Source organism: Gobio gobio, assembly GCF_949357685.1.
Source record: "Gobio gobio genome assembly, chromosome: 7".
Taxonomy (NCBI): Eukaryota; Metazoa; Chordata; class Actinopteri; order Cypriniformes; family Gobionidae; genus Gobio; species Gobio gobio.
In genome coordinates, this window is record NC_137103.1 from 53,769,851 (window position 1) to 53,797,485 (window position 27,635).

Here is a 27,635-nt window from a genome sequence, read left to right on the forward strand (position 1 = left end):
GTTTTGGTTGATCGGATCACAAGTGGACGAGGGAGACACATTCCCGTTTACACCTGGGCCCTCATTTATCAACGGTGCGTACGCACAGATTTGTGCGTAATGAGTGCGTAAGAACTTATAAGTATATACATAAATAGCATTTAAGAGTGTCACAGTATGCATTAAGCCAGGGGTCCTCCAAAAGGTTCTATGGGGTCCCCAGAAAATTTCTGAAAATAAAAAGACAAAGCAAAAATGGATAAAGTCTACCGAATGTTTTAACGGTTTCATTTCTAAATGTTTCTCTCCTTTCTTGCCGTATACATTCCAGAATCGGTAAGCCCCGCCCCTCGAATGCAGATGAGCCAATAGCAGTTGAGTATCAGTTGCGCTGGGACCGGAACTCGGACATCTTTAGGGTTCAGCGCCATAGAGAAACATTGGAAAATCCGAAGCTCTCGTCGGTTTGATGGTGTTTATGCTACAAAAATGCTAAAATGTCGTGCCTGAGGTACTGTAACACTGACTCCAGGGATCCTGAGAGGATTTTCTGTTTGTCACACTCTCGTTAAGTTACGATTAAAGACCCTGCTAACATACAAACCGAAATAACTAACTGTTCTCCCGTCATGTAACACTGTAGGTCAAAAACACATTTCAGTGCCTCTCCATATTAAACTGGTTATATGTAAATTCATTTAATTTTAGATATGTTTAAGGTCTACATTATCTGTCCTACTAAGGAGGACTCTTATTTTGATGGGTATTATAGTCTCCGGGTAGTGAAAGGAAGAGCTCGCACGCAGTTTATCGGAGTTGTTTTGCAGTTAAAAAGTTTACTAGTTATTAACTGCACCCTCGAAAAGGCATACGGTCTGTGTATATGTTTGTCTACTGTGAGTGTTTTTGTGTAATTTGCTGTGTATGTTAACGGTAATGCAACGGAGAGAGATAGTTTGTGAATGAGACGTTAATGCACACTTCTTATGCTTTGTTTGTTCAGCTCTTACGATGATTTTTTGGAGTGAAAAAGGACATAATAAACTTGATAAACCATCAGTAAAGTTTGGCCATCATTCGGACGGGGTTTACGCTACATTCTGTGTCCAAAAACATCTTGGGATAAGGTTTTCACACTGACAGCTGTTATTGTAAGATACAGCAACTCCGTTTGTTTGTCCGAGTTAGCAACAGTAACTAAGGGGGGCGGGGCTTACCGATAGGTCAATTGTATAGCTTATGTTTGCTTTGTATCTTTCCAGAGAGTTTTTCTATAGTCCCCTTTTATCTCGCTCACTGGGCTTGTTAGACATTTATTGCGAAAGGTGCTTATACAAATAATTTTGAATTGAAAATGTTCTTCTTCGGGTTTATACATCCAACATTAATAGCCAATTTAAGTTGGGAAACAATATTTTGTATTTATAATGTCACACTTACTATTTATCTAAATGTTTTTTTCGTACATAAAGATAGATGGATTTTAGGAAGGGGGTCCCTCATAAAGGTTCATCATATTTGGGGGTCCTTGGCATCATAAAGTTTGAAAACCCCTGCATTAAGCAATCCACATATGTCCTGTTTCTGTTAATTATAAAACACTCACTGTATCATTTTTGTAGTTTTGAACACGATGCGTAATTGGTGTCAAACCCTATAAAAGACAGCTGTGACAAATGTTGGACGCAATTATTTCCTTGGCCCCAACCTACATCCAGTTCCCTTACCGAAATCCTCAACAAGCAGAAATAAAGTGTGGCTTTCATGCTGTCGCCAGATTCCCAAACATAATTGGAGCCACATCGCCATAAAAGTACCATCAACCAACGTATTTAATGATTTAAAAAGAAATGGGTTTTATTCTGTTAACATAATTCTGTCCATTTGTTGTTGTTAAACGTCATTGCGCGACTCTTTCTGTGTTTTTTGAAGTTCCTCTTCTTTGCTCTCTGTCATTATTGTGGTGAGGAAAATACACAATCAGGTGATTTTTAAAGGGAAGTAATAGGATAGTAATAAAGTGATAAATAGGGATTTTATTGTACTTGGGCACATTCTAAATAAACTTCGTAGGACAAAATATAGAACCTTTTCTACGCACTGTTGATAAATGAGGGCCCTGGTGTTTTAATACCGTCTGTTTTGTCCACTTTCAGCCACTTCTGTCCTGATTTCTTCATGGGGAGGGTCTATGGGCAGGTAAATGTGTGGTCTTTTTCAGATCTTTCAATATAATGGACAAAGTAAGCGCATGCAATTTACAAATGAACACGCCCGGAGACGATGGAAAAATTAAAAGTAGCAGCTTTCGTTTCTGCTCTGACAGACGCAAGACCAGGCGAACGCTGTGAGTGTGTGTTAGAAATCAGGAATGGTCAGAGAACATTGTGCTCATCTTCAAACCAAACTTGGGTCTCTAGCCGACAAAGTTTAAATGCTCTTCCATGCGTTAGGTCAATATGTGGAGAGTGGGGCGTCTTTTAGAGGCTGTTCGAACGCATTTGACCACATGAACGTTTACACTACGAAAGCAATCCGGTCAAATGTGTTTTCTAGGGATGCACCGGTTGACCGGCCAAAAAACGGAACGGTTTTCTTTGCATTTTTCTGCCGATTTATCCGGAAGTGCGCCCGCGTGCACATACGCCTATATTGCAATCATTCGCGAACATGTCACTTGTGTGTTACAAACGGAAACTGGAGAACTGAGGGAAGAGACGAGATCCGCAGAAGGGAATGAAGAGCCGCTTTCCTGCGCAAGTTTACCTCTCCGTCCTGCACAATCGTAGATAGTGAGGCGTTTGTTCAGCTCAGCTTCTCACGTGTTGGATCGGATGAGAACGAAACAGACTAACTTGTGAAAAAGCCGAAATACTTATTTTTGTAGCCTAAAGAAGAACATGCATGCACTTTAGAAATGAAATACTATCAGTTCTGTAGCCTATAGGATGATCATTTTTATATGGTAACACTTTAGGATAATGGTCATTAGTTAATATTAGTTAACTACATTAGTTAACATTAACTAATAATGAACTGAACTTATAAAGCGTTTATTAATATTTGTTAATGTTAATTTAAACATTTACTAATGCATTATTAAAATCTTGTTAACATTAGTTAATGCACTGTGAACTAACATGAACAATTTATATTAACTAACGTTAACAAAGATTAACAAAAGTACTGCTCATGGTTAGTTCATGTTAGTTAATACATTAACTAATGTTAACTAATGACCATTATTCTAAAGTGTTACCTTTTATTTTACCTTAAAATTACATTGACTTAATTTGATTTAAAAAGCACCTGCTGTAGCATCTTAGTTTTTTTTCGTTGCACTAAACATTATTTGATTTAACATTTTGGAACAATTATATACTTTGGTTTTATTTAATTTCACTGGTAAAGACTTTTTTCTTTACACTGAATTCAAAAACAAATGCTGATTTAAGTAACATCTTTGTTCGGATTGCAGAATATGCAGTTCTTGCCTTTAATTTCACCTTTCAGCCTTTTAATTTCCAATTAAATTTCCTGTTAATTTCAGATTGCGGACTTGTTTTCATTAGCCAAAAGCCAATTTAGCCTGTTAAATACCAAATAAACATATTGTTCATGTATACTTTCATTCTTTTATTGTGTAAAAAAAATTTCTGTTGTAAAAATCGGAAATTGGTATCGGCCAGTTTTCTTGAAAAACAATCGGTATCGGAATCGGCCATGTAAAATCATGATCGGTGCATCACTAGTGTTTTCCACTACCTCTAGAAGTGGACAAGCTCAAAACATTTCAGACCCGGTTCACACCTGTATTTCGCGTCGTCCACTTGACAAAACAGGGCCATTGACAAAAACATGCAACAAGTATTTAGAGGAGAAGGGTTGGAAACGAGTGGTTTCCGAGGTGGAAAAGTTGCCACATTTTCATGATGTTCACAACTGAACAACACAACTGTAAAACTCCTTGATTTGTCCATGACCACAGGGAACTCTAAAAAATATCATAATCAGTTTTCATACCTGCATCCTTCTTGTTTTTCCCACTGTCTCTGCTCTTCTTTAGCACGGCCCTGAACATGGCGTGACTCCAGGAATCCCTTCACGATGAAGCTGTGGAAACACGAGAGATTTCTCACATGAAGCAGCAGGTTTGTAAATTCAGAAGTTGTAAATACACTCCACCCTAGAGACCTTAGAAATACATACTGCGTGTCAGGTTTTATTTGACTACATGCTCTTTAAATGTCCCAGGGGCATTGATTTTTGATTAAAATGCACATTTACACTTTCTTTAATGGAGGTTACATTGCAAATGTAAATATATTATCGGCCAGCTATAATCTGTTGAATGTGAGTGTAAGGCATGAGATATTATGAACATTAACAAGGCTCGAAATCTGAAATTGAACCTCAAAATGTATTTGTGAGCAATTGTGCGAGTGCAAATAATTGATGTGGTGCGACCTTTTTTTCCTAGATATTTATTTATTTATTTATTTATTTGACAGGGACAGTGTACATTAATTGACATTGCTGTAAATGCACCAGAGTTAGCCAAAAGGCTATTTTTCATCCGTTGTCCCTGGACAGATCTTAAAATTGTCTACCTAAAAACACAATAAAAAAAGATTACAGAGAACAATACAAATATAAAAAGCAGTAAAACAGATATAACTCTTCAAATCCTGTTGATAAATACGGTGTACAAATTTACTATAAAACAGACATGTTGAAAAAAAGAGAAGATATATAGATATAAAGATATATATATATGCAGCGGTCGACCAAAATCGGAAACTGCTGGTTTGTGCATTAAACACACGATCGCAAGCGGACGGTTTTTAGTTTGATTTTGGCTGATCTCTGTTCCGGACTTGCACACAAAGTGCATTGCAATCATTTCCTGAAATGTCCATTGTGTGGAAATATTATGAAATCTGTTAATGGGACGTTAACACAGGCCAGAGACGGGACACACTAAAGACACATGCAAAGAAATCACCGTTCATGATGCTCGAATTACAGGAAAATATCAATATTGAATCGTGCTGGGGGATTATATGCATCTCTGAAGGAAACATAGAATAGTTTCGATGGCATTTTCTTTTCCTCTTCCCTCCATATAAAGCAGTTTTTATAAGCGCAGCTGCTTTTCCATAAGCGCCACCTACTGTCAGAGAGTGGATTTGCACTTTCATTCAGTTCGTCTGGTTTCGTTTTGTGCATGTGTCTTATGTAACAATTTCACAAAGGTAAAGTCTCTTTGCTCTAAGTCTTGAAATTATGCAATCTAATTTAAATTAAAACAACTGCTCATGCTACATGTGAGTAGCATCTTTGTTTGGATTGTGATTAAAATGCAGTGGTTGCTTCTAATTTCAAATGACGACAGAGGTTTTACAGACAGTTTGAATATAGAGCAAATAAATAACAAATACATTTGCTTAAACATGCTTGTAAAAAAAAAAGGAATTGGCCATTAAAAATCATGATTGGTGTGATCATCACCATTTCATTTCTCTACAAAATGTGTTGTTGTTTTAAAATAAAATAAATATTTTAATATATATATATATATATATATATATATATATATATATATATATATATAACTGTGCTCCTTCATTTTTGTGGGTGATCCTAACTTTTTTAAGTTACCACGTAAAAAAGGTATTTTCAAGCCCTGATTAACATCACGATTTTCTGCTTTCGCTTTGTGAAAAGTGCTACAAATAAAATTGACGATTTAAAAAAATCATAAAAATGACCATGCCCTCATCGTTTACATTTGCTACTGTTTTACAAAGACTTTCAATCTTAACATAGGAAAACCTATCATAAAAAAAATATTAATTATTACAATTTTAAAACTACAATAATTTAAACAAAACACTGAAATGAACATAATCCTTTGAACCTCAGCAATTGTATTATTTGTGTGAAAATGCTGGAAAAATGTGCGCAAATTAAGAAGCGTTAGTGTAGAAAACTGATGGTTTAGAACAAAAAGACAAAATTGATAGAATTGTGTGATGCATTTACAGTATGTTCACATTATTAATAGACAAAATCAAATAAACTAGTGTTTTAAGAGGGCCAAAAGAGCACATAATTAGAAAAAAAAAAATATATATATATATATATATATATATGGGTCAAAGACGAGACGTCACAATTTTGGTGTCCGCATCAAATTATGTTTACAAAAGTAATGTTACATACATTAAAAACATGTTAAATGCAAGTAAACTGTCTACTTTACCATTTCAAATAGCTTTTGTCAAAATAAAATGTCTACATTTAGGGGAAATAATGTTCCAAAGTGTAAAATTGTCATTCAGCGTAATGGTCCGGACTTTGATTTTGCCATTACATCTTTAAATAAATGTATAAAATAACAAGTAAAAAAATATATTTGTTTTCTTGGCATTTTCAAATATGTGTTGGCTGTGTTATATTAAAAGGACTATGTCTTACTTATTTTTTTAAGTATTTAAATAACATGGGGACTTTTGTCCCGAAAATCCAGTTTGTAAGAGATCATTCAGTGTAACAGGATCAAGAAGCCATTCTGAAATCATATAATAAACAGATAGTCATTCGACAGTCTGTGACATCATCAAAAGGCCCCCTGAAGACCATGTGGTGCAGCAGAAAAGTGAATTCATTGCTCTTAAATATTTGATAATTCCACATTTTCATGGTGTGGTCTCCTAAGTTACAAAACCGCACGTCATTCAGTGAAATGCCAAAAAAACATTTATATTGTTAGAATTTTTTAAAAATAAGTAGATGTGAATAATTGTGATTAACTTTACTGGTCAAGCTCACTTTTTGATATAGATGGCCAGCTTATGGCCTGCAATATAAGCTGAAGTAGAAGTTTCGTCATTTAGGATAATGCTTTTTTCATTCAGTGTAACAGATATATTTATGTAAAAAATTAAACAATATACTTATTCTAACCTGTAATCATTAAAATACATAAAATAATGTGATCATACAAAATTTTATTATATTTTAAATGATTTTCACTTCCTTACAAAATCTTCTTGCTGGCAAATGGGTAAACCTAGTGGTTTGAAGGATAGTGGCAAAGTATAACGATTTAAAAATTACAATTAATTAGTATTTGTGGGCTGGACTTTGATACTTAAATAGAGTCTTTTAATATGCCATCAAATGATTCCTGTTTTAAATATGCCTAATAAGATTTTCTGATACATAAATATTGTTACACTGAATGACATTTTAGTGGGTGTCTTCTGTAAATCATGGTAAAAAATGTGTGATAGTCATTATTTTTTGCTAAGAAAATATAAAATTAAACAGGACACATTCTAATGTACAGGAAAAAACTAAATTTAAAGCTGTATTACACATTTATTTTTTTGATGCTTGAAAACCCCTGTTTCGTCTTTGACCCATATATCCTTGAGAAATAAAGAATATAGAAAAGCCCATAATCTAATAGCTCCTTGTATATTTTATTTCCCTGTTTGGCAAGATTTTTCCCATAGTCCATTGTGTTCGCTGGTGGGCCGGCACGGAAAGAATCCTTCAATATTTGCCCAGAGCGGCTCCGCTCCGCTATCTTGTTATCCCGGAAAACAAGCTGTTGGATTCCCAGCATTCCACATCTAATTGATGTTAAGCGGCTGAACTTGGGCTTCCCGCGCCACTCTTCGTGATAGCGCTGTGGTTTCGACACCTCTCAGAATTAGCAGGGCAGGTCAAACACATTACAGCACGTCTATTTATACAGTTTCTGCACTGTAAACTTCACTCGGGGTGCGTCTTGCGGTTCGTTTGTTTAAATTAAACAGGAAGTGGACTGAACGCAAATACATCAGGTGTGCGCAACACATCATTAGCATCGATTTCAATCCCTGGGCAGTGTTATAACAGAAAGACAATGCTTAAAGACACTATTTGATCTCAATAGTGAGCTTTTTATTGCATTCATATAAAACGCAAATAAAAAAAATACTAGTATTTTTTAGGGCTGGGTAAAAAAAAAAATCAATTCTCACTTTTACAAAACAATATCGATTCCTAAATCCCAAGAATCGATTAGTCATCCTGTTTTCAGTTAATGAATGAAATAAACATTTTCAAGCGAACCTCCCATCCAATAAATTTGCATGATATGGAATGAAACACTATTGATATGAAACAAAGATTTCAAATTACGTCTATTTTTTTTTACGAAATTCAAAAACATAAATACCGTTTTGGCATTGTTGCGCGAGATCGCTCTGCCGCAGCTCAGCTCAAAAGAACCGGCACATGAACAGATCTTCTCTTCCGCCTTAAAACCAGTAACAGCGTGAAATAAACATGAATGAGCTTCTGAAAGTGTGTTAAAAGATACAGGACAACTTACCGAGATCCGTATCATGTCACATGTAATAGCTCAATCAGTGTTTCAACCGCAGAAAGACGTCAGTAAAACGGCTTGTAAACAATGTCATGTAACGTCACATTTACCTCAGAAAAAACCATATCCAGTGTCCATAAACTTGTTAGTCAGCAAGAAAAATTTACTCTAGGGGAGCATTTTGCTGATTATATGCACCACATTATATAAGATATTCATATTCAATGTTCTTCAATATTTAATGCGTGTATGTATGAATAAATCTGGCACGATTTTATGACAGCCACCATTTAAATGTTTACATTTCAAAAAACTAATTGGAGTAGAATTATGATTATGTAATTGTAAAATTAATATTATAACTTTATTATTATAAAAAAACATACGTTTTAAGTGTTTGTATACAAATCTGTTAATTTGTACCGTCAATATTAGTTGGCTACTGTAGTATCAACTGACTCCCATAGTTTACAACATTAGTTCAGAAATTAGTTTTCCTTGAGAAAATTTTCCATGTATTATACCTGATACATATCCAAAATAATCGATATTAAATTGAATCGAATTGAATCGTTTTTTTAGTGCCGATACCGATTTTTTTTCATCAGCTTTAGGCGATGACCGATACAGGCTGCCGATTTTCTTGAGCCGATATTTGGAGCCGATATTGCTTTTGCTCCCTCAATTTACATCATAAAAATGACACAATGATCATGATGATAACAATAAAAAAAAAGTAACATTTATTGAACTAAAAAAAAACAATATTTAACAAATAGTAAAAACAGGTGAGGGTAGAACAAGAAAAAAAGAGTTCAGTGGTGAAAATAAATATTTAAGCATAAATAAAATAATGACACTATTGCACAGTATCAACAAGCAAGCAGCATAATAAAGTGCACACTGACTGCACTATACTTCATTTTAAAACTATTTACAACCTAGTCATTTAATGGTTACACTCTAAAAAATGCTGGGTTAAAAATAACCCAAGTTGGGTTGAATGTGGACTTACCCAGCAATTGGGTTGTTTTGACCCAGCAGTTGGGTTAAATGTTTGCTTAAAACAACCCAATTGATGGGTTAGTCAATTTTCAACCCAACTTGGGTTATTTTTAACCCAGCATTTTTTAGAGTGTAGGTGCACTTAACTTAATCTCTTGTAGAGCAACACCAGCGGTAACTCAGGAAAAAATCTCCCAATGCTCCACGTGAAACTTCAGTCTCTCGACCTTTTACCATCGTGTCAATTCTCAATTGATTTTGATTAATATGCGCGAGAGAGGGAGAGCAAGACAGTTTGAAGACGGTGAGAGCTGCCCTGTGGACGCCTGTCTGTAATAATGCAGGGGAAAAAATATCGGCGAACGCAGCAGCCTTGTATCTTAAAAATCACAAATATCGACCCGATATATCAGTCTAAAGGCCTGTTCACACCGGGACGATTTTCGTGCGCGTTTATCGCCGACGTTTAACGCCTCGTGACTAAACAATGGGCGCCAATGTGAGTGTTCACACCGACGCGTAAAACGCCAGGCGTAAAAGCGTCATTTTTTAAAAAACGACTCGTTTTTTTATTTTGACGTGGCGCGTTAAAAACTGGCCGACCAATGAGATCAGCGCTTTTATTCACGTGCCTGGAGCTGCTGAAGTGACAGTAAAACACGACTGGGTGGCGCTCAAGCACAAAACGCTCTTGCCGAGCACACACTGATACGACGAAGAAGTAGTAAGTAGACAAAGAAGAAGATGGGCTGCTAATGCCGCTTGCCAGTTAGCAAAAAGTTTGTGAATGGTTTTGCCATAGACATAATATGTCTATGGTTTTGGCAAGCACGTAAATACTGTCTCTCTTCTTCTTCTGTGTGACAAGCGAGTGTCAGAAGCACTCGCAGTGTGGCGCAGCACCACCTTGTGTTCACTCGGCGCATCGCCAGTGGAAATCGCTTGGGTGTGAACACTCAAGACGCGCCGAAAAACGTCACGAAAAACGCTGGCGATAAGCGCGCGCGATATTCGTCCCGGTGTGTACAGGCCTTTACACTAATCGAAACGAATCGAAAGCGAATTGTGAAATTTGTGTCAATACCCAGCTCTAGTATTTTTATACTACAAATGATTTTCTCACCACCTCCCCAGAGAAAACAGCCTTGCTACAAAGACTAGCGCTAACAGGGAAATGAAAAGTGTGCCTGACAGCTCCACTGAGACGAGACGAGACGAGGCGAGGGGTCTGAACTCCCAGCGCTGAGATCAGGCATGAATAACGCCAGGAGACGCGCGGCGGCCGCTGGATCTGAGCAGGCCTGCTGCGACCGCATCCAGAGTGAGGAGTCAGAAGTTGAGGAGAGATGAAGGAAGATTCGGTACAGAAACAGATGCGCTTACATCGCAAAACAAAGTTAAAAAGAAACACTGAGGTAAACAAACTGGGTTCACGCTGGTAAACTGGTTAAAGGGGGGGGGGGGTCTTTTATGTTGAGTTTAGCTATCAAAAAAAACACTGTATATCCGCTCAAATATTTTTGCAGAAAACTTGTGATACAAAACCCCAGAATGAATTAGATATAAATGCAATAAACTGTGTTCCAATCACACAATCTCCCCTCTTGCATTTTCAAACATTTAAGTGCTTATTGTGCTACTTCATTCCTAATTTTGTCTCTTTAAGTGTCTGAAAATGGTTCAGTCGAAGATTCAGTCTCTCTAAACCCCTGATTGGTCAGATGGCCCAGTCTGTTGTGATTGGTCTACTCTGCTCTGATTGGTCAGATGGCCCAGTCTGTTGTGATTGGTCTACTCTGCTCTGATTGGTCAGATGGTCCAGTCTGTTGTGATTGGTCTACTCTGCTCCGATTGGTCAGATGGTCCAGTCAAGGGATGCACGATATTATCGGCACGACATCCGAATCGGCCGATAAACGCTTAAAATATAATATGACATTTATAATATGACATTTATACGATAAGATCATGTCAGCCGTGTGGTCATTCTTGAAGTGAAAACAAGCAAATACATTGCATGTATGGTGATTTATATTGACAGTTTTTAAATGCTAACTTTAATTTGTGAATGCGCGTACAGAAGGACGTGACCGTCAACGCAGGGTTGCCAGATTTTCACGACAAAACTAGCCCAAAACAATCACGTCTCACCACTCTAGCGCGCGCAGCAGCTTCCACAGCAGCAGAAGCTCCTCCAGGTCCTAGTGCCCGCCCTCTAGAATGTTATATATATGTAGAGGGGGTCGCTGCTGTTACAGTAATAAAAATTAATTTTAAAGAGAAGTTTTCTGAATAAATAAAGCAGTAATGATGTCAAATCACAAGCACGACACTTGCAAATTAAATACTTTTATATAGTTTATGAATCTGTAATACAATTTTATGAAATGGATGTTGAAAAAGAATCCAAGGAGCACTTAAATAATTGTAATTTTTTTATTTGAAGCTAAAATACAGCATTAACTGATGCAATGCCACCCCCACTTAATGTGCAAAAACATTAAATGCAAAAATACAATATTTAGGTAACTGCATTTGTCTGGGGTGAAAAATCACTGACTTTATTATTAGTATTTTCAGAGCTTTTAATATACTCTTATTATAAAAAATAACTTTATTAACATGTATTTATCTTTAGCAAGTATCCTTTTAGTAAGGAGACCTCAGAAATCAGAAACCAGAATGAAAAAAATTGTTTTGCTCAAAATGGTGTTGTTTCCAAACAAAGGGAAAAATAAACATATATCGGTATTGATATCGGCATCGGCCAAAACGAGTTGAAAAATATCGGCATATCGGCAAAAATCCAATATCCTGCATTCCTAGACCAGTCTGTTGTGATTGGTCTACTCTGCTCTGATTGGTCAGATGGCCCAGTCTGTTGTGATTGGTCGACCATTTACAGCACGTGTCAAACCAAACTTTTTATTTATCAAATACAGGTTTTACTGAATCAATTCCAACGCAAAGTGGATTCGCAGCGCTGAAAACAGCATCTTCTCGACATGTCGACAATACAAACTAAACTCTTCTAATCTCCGCTACAACTACAGAGTTTAAGGGTGGCTCAAAGTAGACGTTGTGTGCAAACTTTGCAGACCTTTTACATTCACAGACAGCTATAATAGACACTACATGAAAGATAAAGTTTGAAAAGGCATAATGGGGCACACAAATATACTTTGCATTAATACAATAACGCAAATGCCGATGTTTAACCATCATACTGAATACAAATTGCACAAACTCTGATCTGAATGTGATCCGTTTCCATTTGAGTTTTTCCATCCTGGCTGTTGTTCCTGTTACAGGAGAGTGAGGTGAACCTCCTAAAAGACTCAAATGTGCAGCACATGCGAGCAATTACAGCAGCACGTCTGCTTCCAGACGACCTCTCTCACTCCATCCATCTCTGAAGCTACAAGCAAAACTGCCGCAGACAGATTCCTCAAGCTCTTCCACGGATGAGATGAGGCAACAGGAATTGTAATTGTATAAGTACAGCTGGGTGATGCATGTCAAAGAAAACCTTTCGACTATCTTTAATATTGATGCATCTTTCTCAGAAAAAGCTTAAAGCGAAAAGGGTGAATTCTTTGGAAAATAAATCTGGAATCTTTTCAACCAAAAAGCAGTACAAGTTAAGTAATATAGTACAATTATAGTTAAAAGAAATAATCAAGGGAGTGCTTTCATTAAATGGACAAAAGGTAGAACAGTTATATGCACCAATATAACAATGCAAACAGCTTTAATTTTGCTGAAACATTTTCATTTCTGAACAAAGCAACATTTTTGAATGGTGCTTTAAATCATTAGATCAGCGTTAAAAAATAATTCAATGAAATAGACCATTTAAAAAAATTATCAAACTAAACTTCAACTCGGTTTTGAAACTGAAGTTTTAATGACGACATGATGCTATTAACCCTATAAAGAGAGCTGTATTATATTCAAAACACATTTTTAATTTCTGCCGATTTTTCCGGAAGTGCACCCGCGTGCACATACGCCTATATTGCAATCATTCGCGAACATGTCACTTGTGTGGAAGTATTTTGAAACATGCGAGCAGGGCGTGAAGATTGCAATCTGCGGTCTACAAGTCGAGCCACGAACGCTGTGCTAAGCTGCGATAATTCCTATCGACCAGCTCACTTAGCACAGCGTCGAGACAGAGAAAGTTTTCCAAGATGGCTCCTTTCTTTTTTTGCGCAATGTTCTGTCTTTATAAAGTATCTTCTTATTAAACTGTTTGTACACTTACAAAGTTCTCAATGCTTCGGTTTGCATGTAGGGACCCTCATTATAATAACACTTATAATATTATATTATAATAACATTATAATAACACTTTTACTAGTTATTTGAAAAAGATACAGTCTTTACAGAAAAAAATGATACGGGTATTAACGTGGTCTGAGCAAAATACCCCTTCGCGTCCCTTGTTTCATCGCCTTGGTCTATTAAGACTTACTGAATATAATACTTTTCAAAATGCCTGTATGATATTTCAGGTTGTTCATAAGTTAAATTACAGGTTGTGTGAACTTGTCCCAATCAGCCAACCCCAGCATACATATCACACAAGGGAAAAACATTTAATTACTGGTAAAATACGACGATTGAAATGTACAAGCCTGAGTGTTGTCTGTAGAGGTCCACAGATTTGGAACGAGCTTGAGGAAAACCTTAAATTGTTGCATTCTGTCTCCGTATTCAAGAAAAACCTTAAGGATAAACTGATTTTAACATATACTTTTTGATCACTTTGAATGTGTTACATTTGTGCTGGGATCGTCTGTTTGTTATAGTGTTTGTCTTGTTGTATTTATATTTATGTATGTTTATGGATTGAGCTTTATTGTATGTTAAATGTTGTATGGTGTTATTGGGCCCCCTCCTAAAAGCTTTCAGTAGCTTCTTTGGGGTTTCCCTTTTTTACACACAATAACCTTTCTGAAACTATTGTTAATTGTTAATTTTGTCTTTAAAAATGATGAAGTGTGTGAAATAAAATTCAAATTCAATATTCAATATTATGCTACCGTGTTAGTGTGAGGCTATTTTGAGCCTTGTTAGTGGTATTAACTAGCGATTTAATCGGACTTATTCTGTGCCCCATACACTTGCGTTATAAGCTAATCTGTTTTTAGAGATAAAACTCTTTACATTCGATTTTCATGAAAACGCATCCCAGAAAACGATCTACTCGGTAACCATGTGTTAAAGGGTTAGTTCACCCAAAAATGAAAATTCTGTCATTAATTACTTACCGTCATGTCGTTCGACACCCGTCAGACCTCCGTTCATCTTCAGAACACAAATGAAGATATTTTAGTTGTAATCTGATGGCTCTGAAAGGCCTCCATTGGCACAATGCACTTTACACTCTCAAGACCCTTAAAAGGTACTAAAGACGTTGTTTCAAAGTCCATCTCACTACAGTGGTTCTACAATAACTTTATGAAACGGCAACAATAGTTTTTGTGCGCAAAAAAAACCCTAAATAACGACTTACATAGTGATGACGATTTCAAAACAAGGCCTCATGAAGCTTCGAAGCGTTATGAATCAGTGAGTCGAAGCATGATTCGGATCGCGTGTCAAACCGCCAAACTGCTGAAATTTGGCGATTCAAACCGCTGAATCGACTCACTGATTCATAACGCTTCGAAGCTTCATGATGCTGTGTTTTGAAATCGTCATCACTATGTAAGTCGTTATTTAGGGTTTTTTTGCGCACAAAAACTATTGTCGCCGATTCATAAAGTTATTGTAGAACCACTGTAGTGAGATGGACTTTGTAACAACGTCTTTAGTGCCTTTTAAGGGTCTTGAGAGTGTAAAGTGCATTGAGCCAATGGAGGCCTTTCAGAGCCATCAGATTTACACTAAAATATCTTCATTTCTGTTCTGAAGATGAACGGAGGTCTGACGGGTGTCCAACGACATGAGGGTAAATAATTAATGACAATTTTCATTTTTGGGTGAACTAACCCTTTAAGTATCCCTAGGTTCATTTTTCACCGGAGATGTCCTTTAACGCCTACACCGACCCCTTAACCTACAATAATGCAAATACAGGAATTAAATGACGCAATGTTGATGTGCGCACGCCTAGTGCCCTTATAACATCACCGTTTCAAAAAATATACGGATTGGCTGTACACACGAAAACGCAAAGGGTGTCGTTTTCAGATTTATTCACTCTGGGACCCAGTTTAAAAAAATATTGGATTCATGCTCCCAAAACGCTGGATCCGTGTGGACATATTATTGGTATGATATGTATATGCATTTTATGCAAGTAGTCTGTTATAATGCTTAAGATCTCATTGATTACATTTCTTGATTTTTGGCCATATTTTCTCCTACTCAAGTATGAGCTCCATATTCTCCTATATCATACTATATAAGCCAGAAAAGCCTGATATATGAAATATAATAAGTTTAACTGTTCAATAAAAAGGCATAACACGGTTCAACCATCAAGTCATGAAACTAGTGAAACCAATAGCATTATCTTCAGTCGCCTAGATCTATCGGTATCAGCATCGGCCACTGAAAACCCCACCGCTGGTTCCAGACCAGATTCAAGGCCAGCAGTTTCTGAAGACTGAACCATAAAGACTGACAGCAAGAGGTCCATCGTCATCGTTTCCCCTCACATCAGATCCGACCCAGGGATGAAATTAAATCAACATGTGGCTCTGTGACTGAACAAAGACTTCGGCAGAACAATCTCAACCATGCAAGATGAAGATACCGTGTCCTGAGGAATGGGAAAAAAAATCCCAGGGCTGTTCCATGGACTATCTCCACAGGAATGAGCATGTGGCAGGGCTACAGGTAGTCTGGGCTCTCTGAAGCAGCTTTATCTCACTCTCGTTGTAAAGGCGGTCTTGCTGCTCCAGTGACTCGGCTATCTGCATTATCTCAGCAGCCCATTACAGACTGAAGACCCAACTGAAGAGCAAAGGAAAGCTCCCTGCTTTAAAGATATTCAGTTAAAGTGCTCCTATTATGCTTTTTCAAACATCACCCTTCATGCAGTGTGTAATACAGCAAAGCAAAGTTTTACAGATCAAAGTGCAAAACAAATAAAGTTATCGTCTCATGAAAGAAAGAATTGATTCTGAACTGCTAAACCGCGTCTACTTTGAGCCGGCCTCAATCATATAGTAGTAGCTGAGACTAGGGCTGAACGATTTTGGGGAAAAATCTAATTGCGATTTTTTTAACCAATATTGTGATTGCGATTTAATATGCGATTATTTTTTAAACTCTTTATCTTCTGTATTATTCAACAATACATCATTGTATAGTAATGGTGGAAATCTTTAATTGGTACCTCACGATCCGATTCCGATTCTGGGAGTCACGATCCGATTCCAAAACAATTCTTGAACTTTTTCCTTATGAATTAATCAGAGATGTATAGTAACGAAGTAGAACTACTTCACTACTGTACTTAAGTACTAAAAGGCAGTATCTGTACTTTACTAGAGTATTATTTTTTTCTCCTACTTCCACTTTTACTTCAGTACATATTTTCGATGAGTTTAATACTTTTACTCCGATATTTTTTTTATGTGCTGCATCGTTACTCGTTACAATTATAAAAATGTTACGAATCATTCCATTCCAAACCCACATTACCGCGCATGAGAGAGAGAGCGCGCGCGAAAGAGCCCCGCGAACGCGCATTGACTGTCTTTAAAACAACACGAGCGTCTTGCGCTCAAATTGCTCTCTATTTGTTTACATAGTTAATGTGCACTGTGAAGTAACATATACAAACAATGAACAGCTGTATTTTTATTAACTAAGATTAACAAAGATTAATAAATACATTAACAAATGTATTGATCATGGTTAGTTCATGTTAGTTATTAGTCTAATACATTAACTAATGTAATGTTAACAAATCAAACCATATTGTAAAGTGTTACAAACAAATCATTTACTCAGAACACCTCTTGAAATGAGAATATAAGTGTGCTTACCCCATTTTTTTTTAGTAAGAGTGGTTATAGTAAGATTTAATCTTAATGAACTACAGTATTTTCAGGTTATTTATATGACAATATGTAGAAAAATTACCTACCAACATTGTGATTGTCCTTTAGCTTAATCATTTGAAATAATAAAAACAATATGATGTTCAAACTTTTGACTACTTTCTTTAATAACTACATAACACAATACTTGTACTTTTACTTTCAGTACTTGAGTAGTACATTTTAAAACAAACTACTTGCAATACTTAAGTACAAAAAATGTTGAATACTTTAGTACTTCTACTTAAGTGTGGTGCTTAAAGAACACTTCAACTTCTACTCAAGTCACTTTTTTGATAAGGAACTTGTACTTTTACTCAAGTATGTGTCTCTAGTACTTTATACATCTCTGGAATTAATCTTATTAATTTATTAATAACTTAAAATGTTTTTATTATGATATATGTAATTATAAGCTTTTTAAAATAACTAGGACATTATAACATTTTAATTAAAACAATTGCATGTTAATAATTTTAAATATATAAACTAATATAGCTGCAAAACATAAGCCAGTAAATCATAAAGAGAAATAAAAAAACATATTACAAGCAATGAACAAAGAGTGCTTTCAGTATTTAAGAGTGTCTGAACTGTGAGTGATTTTTCTCTTTCTCAGCTTTACTGTTGTTTGATTATTAATCATGACATCATCATAGACAGCGGGAGACCTGCGTTCACACTAATGCACAGATCTCTTTTGAAATATAAAATGTTTTTGCCCTGTCTGTTTAATTCCATAAGACATTACTGACGGTGTTTACATTCATTTTTTGTCATAAAAGCATTTTGAGACGCACACAGACGCGTGCTCGCGAGCACTTCACATAACGCCGTGTGAGCATTTGAAAAGGAAAGCCTTCTGTCAGTGAGTTATTTTATTAATATACAAGCACACTGCATTCCTAACGACATGAATGAAGCCTTCGTTGAGCATTTGTAAGGAAAATACCGGCGGGCGAGAACACACTCTGTAAGACATCAAGCAAAGTTTCTCACAGCGCATTTCCTGTGCAAAGAAGCCTGCGAATGTCATTGCGATTCGCGCCGTCAACCGTTCCGGACGTTATGAAATATTATTTTATGGTTCGTGTGTGATTGTGTGTGTGTGTGTGTGAGAGAGAGAGAGAAAGAGAGAGATAATGGAAGCAATCAGTATACGGGTGTTTCTAAAACACACGCAGCGCCACCGCGCACCTGCAGTTAAAATCTAAGCTCAGAATCGATCCAGAATCATTGGAGAAGAATCTTTTCTCCCACCTCTATTGTAGCCTATAGTATGAACAACACAATATTAGATAGATCAAACACAAATAAATTTTTTTCCCTTTTAGGCCAGGCATATATGTGTAACGTGCCAAGTTGCTTCTTCTGCAGACTTTACTCTCGCGTGTCACATGACCAGACTGTAATCGCAGCCGTCTGACCAATCAGAGCAGAGTAGACCAATCTTATAAAATTCAATATTGTCTTAGGGAAAAAAGACGCATTGACACACTGACATATTTTAGATGAAAAATACTACTAGTACAAACTAGTTAACATACTTAACCCTTAATCGCCCCTCAAGTAGGGTTTACGTTTGAGTCCCTTGGGGTCAGATAGACCCCAAGCTTTTACAGAGCGATTGCATAAGGAAATATAATTTTTTTACATGGAAAACTATATATCATTTTTTTTATTTACTTCTCAACTATACATTTATGCTGTGTTTTTGTGGGTATTTGGTAGTTTTTTACCTATTTACTGCACAAATACTTAACTATGTCATAAATTGGCTCATTAAAAATCATTTTTTTATGAAAAAATCACTTGAATGATGATCTTAAATAAATATAAATAGTTTTTGGACATTGCTCTATGTGTTAGGGATAGAATACCGCCATCTGTAGGTTTGTGGAAAAACTTTAGGAATTATAGTTAAAGAGAAAGAGAGTGCAATGACCACATTATCCAATAGAGGTCCATAGGGAAGTTATGCAAAAGTTAAGCTGCCGTTCATCTTTCTTTTATTTGCCCTTTTCCCTCTCTTTCTCATGATTGTTCCATGTTGCATTTGTGCTCTAGTATTTGTCCTTCATTTATGTATGGAATTTTTTTAGATTTATGCCAGTTTTGTTGATTTTATTTGCCAGTTTCTATAAAAATGCTCTCTGTTGCAGTCACACATGTGTGTGTTTGTGTGCGTGTGTGTGCGTGTGTGTATGAGACAGAAAGTTCGTTCCACTTTGTGTTTATGCTCTAGGACCAGATCTTGATATAAATGTAGACATTTTCAGATTTATACTGGATTTAGTTGATTTTTTTTACAAACAAAGTGAAAAAAAAGCATTTTTTACATTTTCCCATTCATTGCCAAAATCCAAAAAAATGCTCCAGACACCTGTGTTTGTGTTTGTGTGCGTGTCAGTGAACATGCTTGTTCCATATTGCATTTGTGCTCTAGTATTAGTACTTCATTTATGTATGAAAATATTTCAGATTTATGCCAGTTTTGTTGATTTTATTTGCCAGTTTCTATAAAAATGCTCTCTGTTGCAGTCACACACATGTGTGTGTTTGTGTGTGTGTATGTGCGTGTGTGTATGAGACAGAAAGTTCGTTCCACTTTGTGTTTATGCTCTAGGACCAGACCTTGATATAAATGTGGAAATTTTCAGATTTATACTGGATTTAGTAAAAAAAAATTGACAAAAAAAGTGAAAAAAATGTATTTTTTACACTTTCCCATTCATTTTCAATGTGGGGTCAATCTGACCCCGAGGGACTTAAACGGTAAAAAAAATTTTACACACCTTTAGAACAACCAAATCAAGCCCAGATTTTTTGTGCATGTTTAGATAGATTATGTAGGAAAAGTCACCGAGTCTCATGGCCCTGAGATGAAGGGAACACTTTTAAAAAATGGAGGAAAAGTCCAGTGGGGTCAGCTGGACCCCAAGGGACGATTAAGGGTTAACTAACCCTAACTAGTTTACTAAAGGTAAAATAAAGTAATAGAAAAAACTAGTTTAAAGTTAGTTTTAAGCAATCTCATTTACTCAAATTAAAGAGTTATGCATATTAAACTATTGTGCATGTTCTTTTTTACATTTAATGCATTTTGTGTTATTGCCAATGCATGTAATAATTACCAGATTTAGCCGGAATTATATTATCGGTGGATCCCTATGGAAAACATCCCACACTTTGTGGAAGAGTTCAGAGGAACAACAGTGAAACAAAAGTCTTCCCCAGGGTTCTGCAATCGTTCTCTTTATGCACACCTGCAATAATCTTGTTTCTAACTAATCCAGAATAGCTAAAGCTCTGTTTTCCACCATGTCAGGTCTACCCCACCTTAAAAAAACCCTGCACTGCTGAACAATAGACAGGTTGAAGAGTCGCCTCTGGCTCCATCAGAGCCCAGCCCGTCCTCGAGCATCTCACAATTACAGCAGGTCAATCGCAACTGTCAGCACTTATTTACACACTTTTCCATTCTCTCGCTCCCCAAGCAACTCTTTTCAATGAGCTACTCCGACATGAATGATTCCTCCGAGTCCGTGTGCGGCGCCAGGACAACCACGAAACCAACAGAGTCGGGCCTGCTTCTGTGACGGGTCATTCCTATTAAAGTGTGCATTTCATTGTCCCATCATGCATGGACATGCGTATGCATTTAGATGGATAAAAATAGTGATGCACCGAAAATGAAAATTCTGGGCCGAAACCGAAACCAAAAATTTAGGATGAACTTGGCCGAAAACCGAAACTGAAGCCGAAAATGGCTTCTTTTAAAAACGTATACTAATATATATTTTTATAAGCAATTTTTATAAGCAATATATATATATTTACAGGTAATTTATATATATTTACAGGTAATTTATATATATTTACAGGTAATTTATATATATATATATATATATATATATATATATATATATATATATATATATATATATATATATATATATATATATATATATATATATATATATATATATATATATATATATATATATATATATATATATATATATATATATATAAAATTGCTTGAATTTAATGGATCTGAAATGAAAAAAATCAGGAACCAATAGAATAATCAAACTTTTATTAAGTTACATAAAACCTAAAATATTTTTAACAATAAATATAAATAATAATATTAGGGCTGTCAAAAGATTAATCGCGATTAATCGCATCCAAAATAAAAGTTTGTGTTTACATAATATATGTGTGTGTACTCTGTTAATTATTATTTATATATAAATACACACACAAGCATGTATATATTTAAGAAATATTCGCATGTATATACATTTATATAATCTATATTATATATATATAAATGTTTTATATATAAAAATACTATTTTTTTCTTAAATATATATATACATGCTTGTGTGTGTATTTATATATAAATAATAAATAACAGAGTACACACTAGGGCTGCACGATATGAGGAAAAGCTGCGATGTGCGATAACATTGTTTAATATTGCGATGACGATATGACTTGCGATAAATATTCAAATGTGAATGTTAGCTATACTGTTCCCATGTCTTAGTGCTTTAATAGGTCGTGTTCAGTGTTGGGCAGAATACATGTACCGGCATCACGTATTCAGAATACATATTATGAGTAACTGTATTCAGTTACAGTTACAATTTAAATAGTTGATATTTAGAATACAGTTACATTGTTGAAATCAATGGATAACATTAACGATACTTCTCTGTTTCATGAGTTTATTTACTCTCTAAATAAATTAAGGCAACTCAATGCATTTCTCAGAACACCCCAATATGAAAACGAAAAAATGGACAGTTTGTGTGATCAGTCACAATGGAGCCAGAACAACAGAGCCAGGGCAAGAAAGCGTTTATATTTCATATTAAAAAAAGAGAATGGAGAACAAAATATAACACTGCAGTGTAACTTTGCAGTGGCGCGGTGGTTGGGGTGGCGGCTACACACACACGCACGCCTATATTTTTTATTTAGCCTATATTATATATATAAATCCGTCATATATTCGTTAAATATATTGTTCGTTTATATTTTTTGTTTTCAAAATGTAGGCTATTTAATTGAGATTGAGGTGTATTTTGAAAATAAAAAATATAAGGCTCAAACATGCGTGTTTATTTTAGTAGGCCTACTTCCGTCAGGGAAACAACATACTACAGTCTGTAAAACATTTCAATAAATATCTGTAAATAATCGAAATATAAATAATATAAGTTAAATATTAGTTAAAGAAAAAAAAATTTTATATTCCCCATAGACGTGCGTCTTATGCCTCTTTGCGCTGAAAGGGATGACACAAGCAAGAAAGAAGCATCACTTTCTAATATCTTCATGTTTTCTTCTGATGTTCCAAAACTGATCGGCTAATTGTAGTAAAATGTGAAGAACGAAATTATCTCCCGCAGGGTCAAGAACGTAGGCTTTGTTTGATTATGCGCTGCGAGAGAAAGTGAAACTAAAAATCTCCGGCGTGTATGAAATGCGCTATACACAAAATCTTGAACAAGTCTAATAGCAGCACAAACTGTGTTAAATAAAATAAAGTAAAGTTTGATGTAAAATGTATTTGTCCTACTCCGTTTTCTACTTTACCACTGTAAATGATGCGAATATAGCCTACTCCTAAATAAATCAAACAAGGAAGAAATGTTTAATCCCCTGTCAGAGACGTAGGCTAAATGAGGATTTGGGAAAATAAATTAGAGATTCCATGTCCAGTAGAATAAAATGGAGTAGGCTAAGCCTATTGTTAAATTCGTGGAAAATTGTGTGACCTGATAGTCAAACGCAAGCAATTAAACTTAGGCTAAATTTGTCTCACCACACAAAGCTTCCTCTCTCGTTCAGCATGAATCCATATGTTTCCATGGCTGTGATGTAACATTTCATATTTATTTATTTTGTAAATAAAGTTGTGTGCTTCACTTGTGTCCTAATATTCACGTAAAACCGCTTCACATACAAAAAAAAAAAAGTTTTTTGGCCGACCACCGCCGGTGCTCCTGCTTAGTTGACGTGCAACTTTACATTCTCCAATGTGCTGATTTACTAGTTTACTGATTTACTTTATTTACCCGTTTGACGTCAGCTAAATATTTTATAATATATGTTTAGTAAGCAGGATTTGATGGCCGCATTCCTACACTTATAAATGCAATTCAATGTGAAAGGAATCCAAGTATTCAGTTTATTACATGCGTCAATCTGAGTAACGTATTCTGTTTTCCCTTATTCATCGTGTCAGGCTGTCTGTTGCGATGTTTTCATCGCGCGAGTTCATATCGCGATGACGATGAAAATTCGATGTATCGTTCAGCCCTAGTACACACACATATATTATGTAAACACAAACTTTTATTTTGGATGCGATTAATCTTTTGACAGCCCTAGTATATACATATATAAAATTGCTTGAATTTAATGGATCTGAAATGAAACAATAAGGAACCAATAGAATAATCAAACTTTTATTAAGTTACGTAAAACCGAAAATATTTTTACCAATAAATATAAACAATAATACCAAATAGGCCTAATATTATTCTTCAAGTTTTATGTTCCATCAAATAAAATAGTTTTTTAACAGTTGTGCAAAAAAAGATCCACAATTATTTGAATAACTGCCTGCACACAAAATCACAGAATGGTTCTCATTAAGAACATGAGATGCTGCACTGAATAGTCTCTCACTGTCTGTCACTGTTCTCCGGGAAAAATGGCATTTGGGTAAAATATGTGTTTTTTTTGGCAGGGTTGCCTGCTAAAATTTGCATTCCTGGGTCTAAATATCACATAATTGGGGTCGCTTCAACCCGCGGACATGGAAAAACATTGCGCGGGAAAACCGCGGACTTGGCAACACTGCTTGGGGCAGATAAATACCTGCTTGCAATCCGCGCAAGCAATGGAAAGCGGCCTTCGTTCGCGCACCAGTAGTCAAGGGGATTGTCGCTTCTAATAGGTAGTTTAGCTAACGTTCGATACGTCTCTATGTTCACATACCGCTGACAATATTTAATCTTTGATAGGCAGACGCGTCGCGTGATGACAGCTCGACCGTGAGTGAAAGCTAAGCGCTTGCGCACGGATGGGAGGGGCGGGTGACATTCATTTTCGGTTTACGTTTTCGGCCCTTTTTTTTTTTTTCGGCCCGAAACCGATAATGCCATTTCCGGCCGAACATTTTCGGCGGCCGAAATTTCAGTGCACCCCTAGATAAAAACAGAATTTTAACAGATAATTTATAACTTAATGTGGTTTATGATTTTAAATAGGGCTGGGCGATATGGCCAAAATCATATCAAAATCATATCTCAGTATTTTTTTTGTTGAATGGCGGCGATACACGGTATATATCCCAGTATTTTCTACGTTTTTCTATTTGGATTTAAAAAAAAAACGGTATTTATTTTAATAATTTTTTTTCACATCCTTCCCAGTGATGTCCTGAAAACAATATAAACAAATACAGTGAATGTAATGTAGGCTATGCATAGAGATGTTCCGATACCCTTTTTCCCTTCCCGATACCGATTCCGATACCTAATCATCTAAACTAATAAAAGATATGACAAATTCTTAAAAAGTTACAGAGCTGAAAAAGTACTACATAACAGGAACAACCCGACAGTCAAACGACTTAGGCTTTGTGAAATGGAGAATTGAATAGATGAAATTGCTATAATGGACAGAGCCTGTGAGAATAATGGACACGTTAATAGGAACCATTAAATGCCCATTGACGAAAATAACCAGGACAAGATAACAGGTGATTGCAGACGGAGGGAAGAATTCTTCACCTTGAAACAGGAAATGAGCAAGAAGAAGACAATGAGCAGCTGCAGCGGGCGGTATCTCAGCTCTGTAGATGGCCATGCATTCACAATGACATGAAAGGAAAAGAGCAACAATGACGTTTTTAATACGAGTTTACTTTAGTCAGCTCTGGGAAACAGGGAAGAGAAGTCTGAAAATATTGCATCTACACGAAATATTCAGTCTCAACAAGAGCGATGCAGTCGGTCTTCATTTAGAAAAGACAATATTCTGCACTTTGTAGCATTTTATTGCTCCACTTTTAAAAATCAGAAGCCAAATCACTTTCGTCCACACAAAACTTTGTCATTTGTATGCGTTTTAAAGGGATAGTTCACCCAAAATGTCTTTGTTTCTTCAGTAAAACACAAATGAAGATTTTTAACTCAACCGTTGCAATGTGATAGTCGTATAATGATGTCAATGGGGATATTTTAGAGTATGAGAGCAATGAGAGTAAAAACACAGACATACGAATCCTCATTAAACCATGCGGCTCGTGGCGACACATTGATGTCTTAAGACACGAAACGATCGGTTTCTGCGAGAAACCCAAAAGTATTTATGTTATTTTTTTACCTCTTATCAGACGAATGTCATCTAGTATTCCCAACACCATAACTTCCGGCGAATAAGGTCAAAATACTGGCGCGATCAAAGATATATAAACGTAGATGCCTCATTCGACCCATCCGCGCAGGCACTAATGAGGAATCTATGTATATATCTATGATCGCGCCGGTATTTTGATCTTATTCGCTGGAAGTGATGGCGCGGGGACGGCTGATGCTGAGCCATAGAAAAAAATGAAATACATTTTTAAATATGGATATTTTTCTTACACAAACGCATCGATTCCCTTCAGAAGGCCTTTATTAACACCCCAGAGTCGTGTGGAGCAGTTATTTGACGGACAGATGCATTTTTTTTGGACTTCAAAAACAGGGCAACTATTACTGCTATTATAATGCTTGGATTAGCCTGAACAATTTTAATATAACTCTGATTTTATTCGTCTGAAAGAAGAATGTCATTTACACCTCGGATGACTTGAGGCTAGGGCTGTACGATTAATCGAAAAATAACCGAAACCGACATTCAGAACCTCTAACCGACGTATTTTTCCCATGTCGGTTATTTCGGTTTTCACGTGACTCCGCCCCGTCAGTCACATCAAGTGCAGTTTGCAGGCACACACAGAGATGCAGGAGCAGTTATCTGTGTTTATAGATGCCCAGAATCACTATAGTAACTGCATGTTTTACACAGTTTATACAGGTCAGTTAATTGCTGTTCGTATAGCCTATACGCGCTGCCACCGACACACACACACACACACACAGACGGCGCGCGCAAGCCCCGAAGCCGCTTTCACTTTCGTGCTCATAAAGTTTGTCAAGTATGTGTTTGAGGCTTGCCAGTTTCAACATTTAAAGCGATTGTGCACTATTCAAAAACAACAATACGTATCCGTTCAGTGCTCAGCTTCTTTCTCTGTGACACAGAGAGCCGAGCCGTGTCTCTGACAACACACGCGCGCGCGCGCCCTGAAGGCAGATCTTTTCTGCGTCACGTGAAGATCGCGCGCAGAGGAGCAGCAGAAACGCAGTGTCAACGCTGTCCTGTGACTAAAGTAAAGTCACTAAAGTAGCTTAGAAACTCAACCGTTATAGGCAAACATTTTAATCCCTTTGAAGTAAGTACACACCACAGCTTCATAATGAATAGAGACGGTATGAGTAATTCACACACACAATCACTCTCTCATTAATGCATTCAGATAAATGTAATGTAGGCCTATGTGCTAATCTATCTGTATCTGATGTACAACAAACAGAAATCTGCCCTATAGACAATAACTGCTGAAAGTGAACCGTTTCCTTCAAGTATTTTAAAATCACAAAGAAATGCACTTTTTCATTAGGAAAAAAAAATTCCACCTTTAATAGTAGAAAATATTTACAGTACAAACCTTATCAGGAACTTACTCAAAAACCGTATAAGGGCAAAAAAAAAAAAAAAAAGCAAAATAATCGTTCATTAATCGTAATCGGGGTCAGATGTTCAATTAATCGAGGTTTTTATTTTTGGTTAAATCGTTACAGCCCTACTTGAGGCTGAGTAAATCATGAGCTAATTTGCATTTTTGAGTGAACTGTCCCTTTAAGGCCTGCCGGTTTGAACATTGAAGCGCCTGATATATGTGATATATTGTGACACATGAACACTCAGACAGAAGCTCGCACATCACATGAAGATCGCGCACAGAGAGCAGCGCAGAAACTCAGTGTCAACGCTGTCCTGTGATTTATCACTAAAGTAGCTTAGATAGCTGGCGTATTCAATTGTTTTCAATGGGAGCGCTGCATTTT

The 27,635-nt window shown here is 36.2% G+C and overlaps 1 protein-coding gene across 2 annotated transcripts in view; it reads right to left on the minus strand.

Moving 5' to 3' along the window:
- tanc1b (tetratricopeptide repeat, ankyrin repeat and coiled-coil containing 1b) overlaps positions 1-27,635 on the minus strand; it is a 321,757-nt gene that overhangs the window by 276,705 nt on the left and 17,417 nt on the right. For both annotated transcript variants that reach the window (XM_079822412.1, XM_079822411.1), the window contains exon 2: positions 4,003-4,092. In XM_079822412.1, coding sequence (XP_079678538.1) covers positions 4,003-4,060 — 58 coding nt within the window. In that variant the 5' untranslated portion in view covers positions 4,061-4,092. The remainder of the gene's footprint in view (positions 1-4,002; positions 4,093-27,635) is intronic.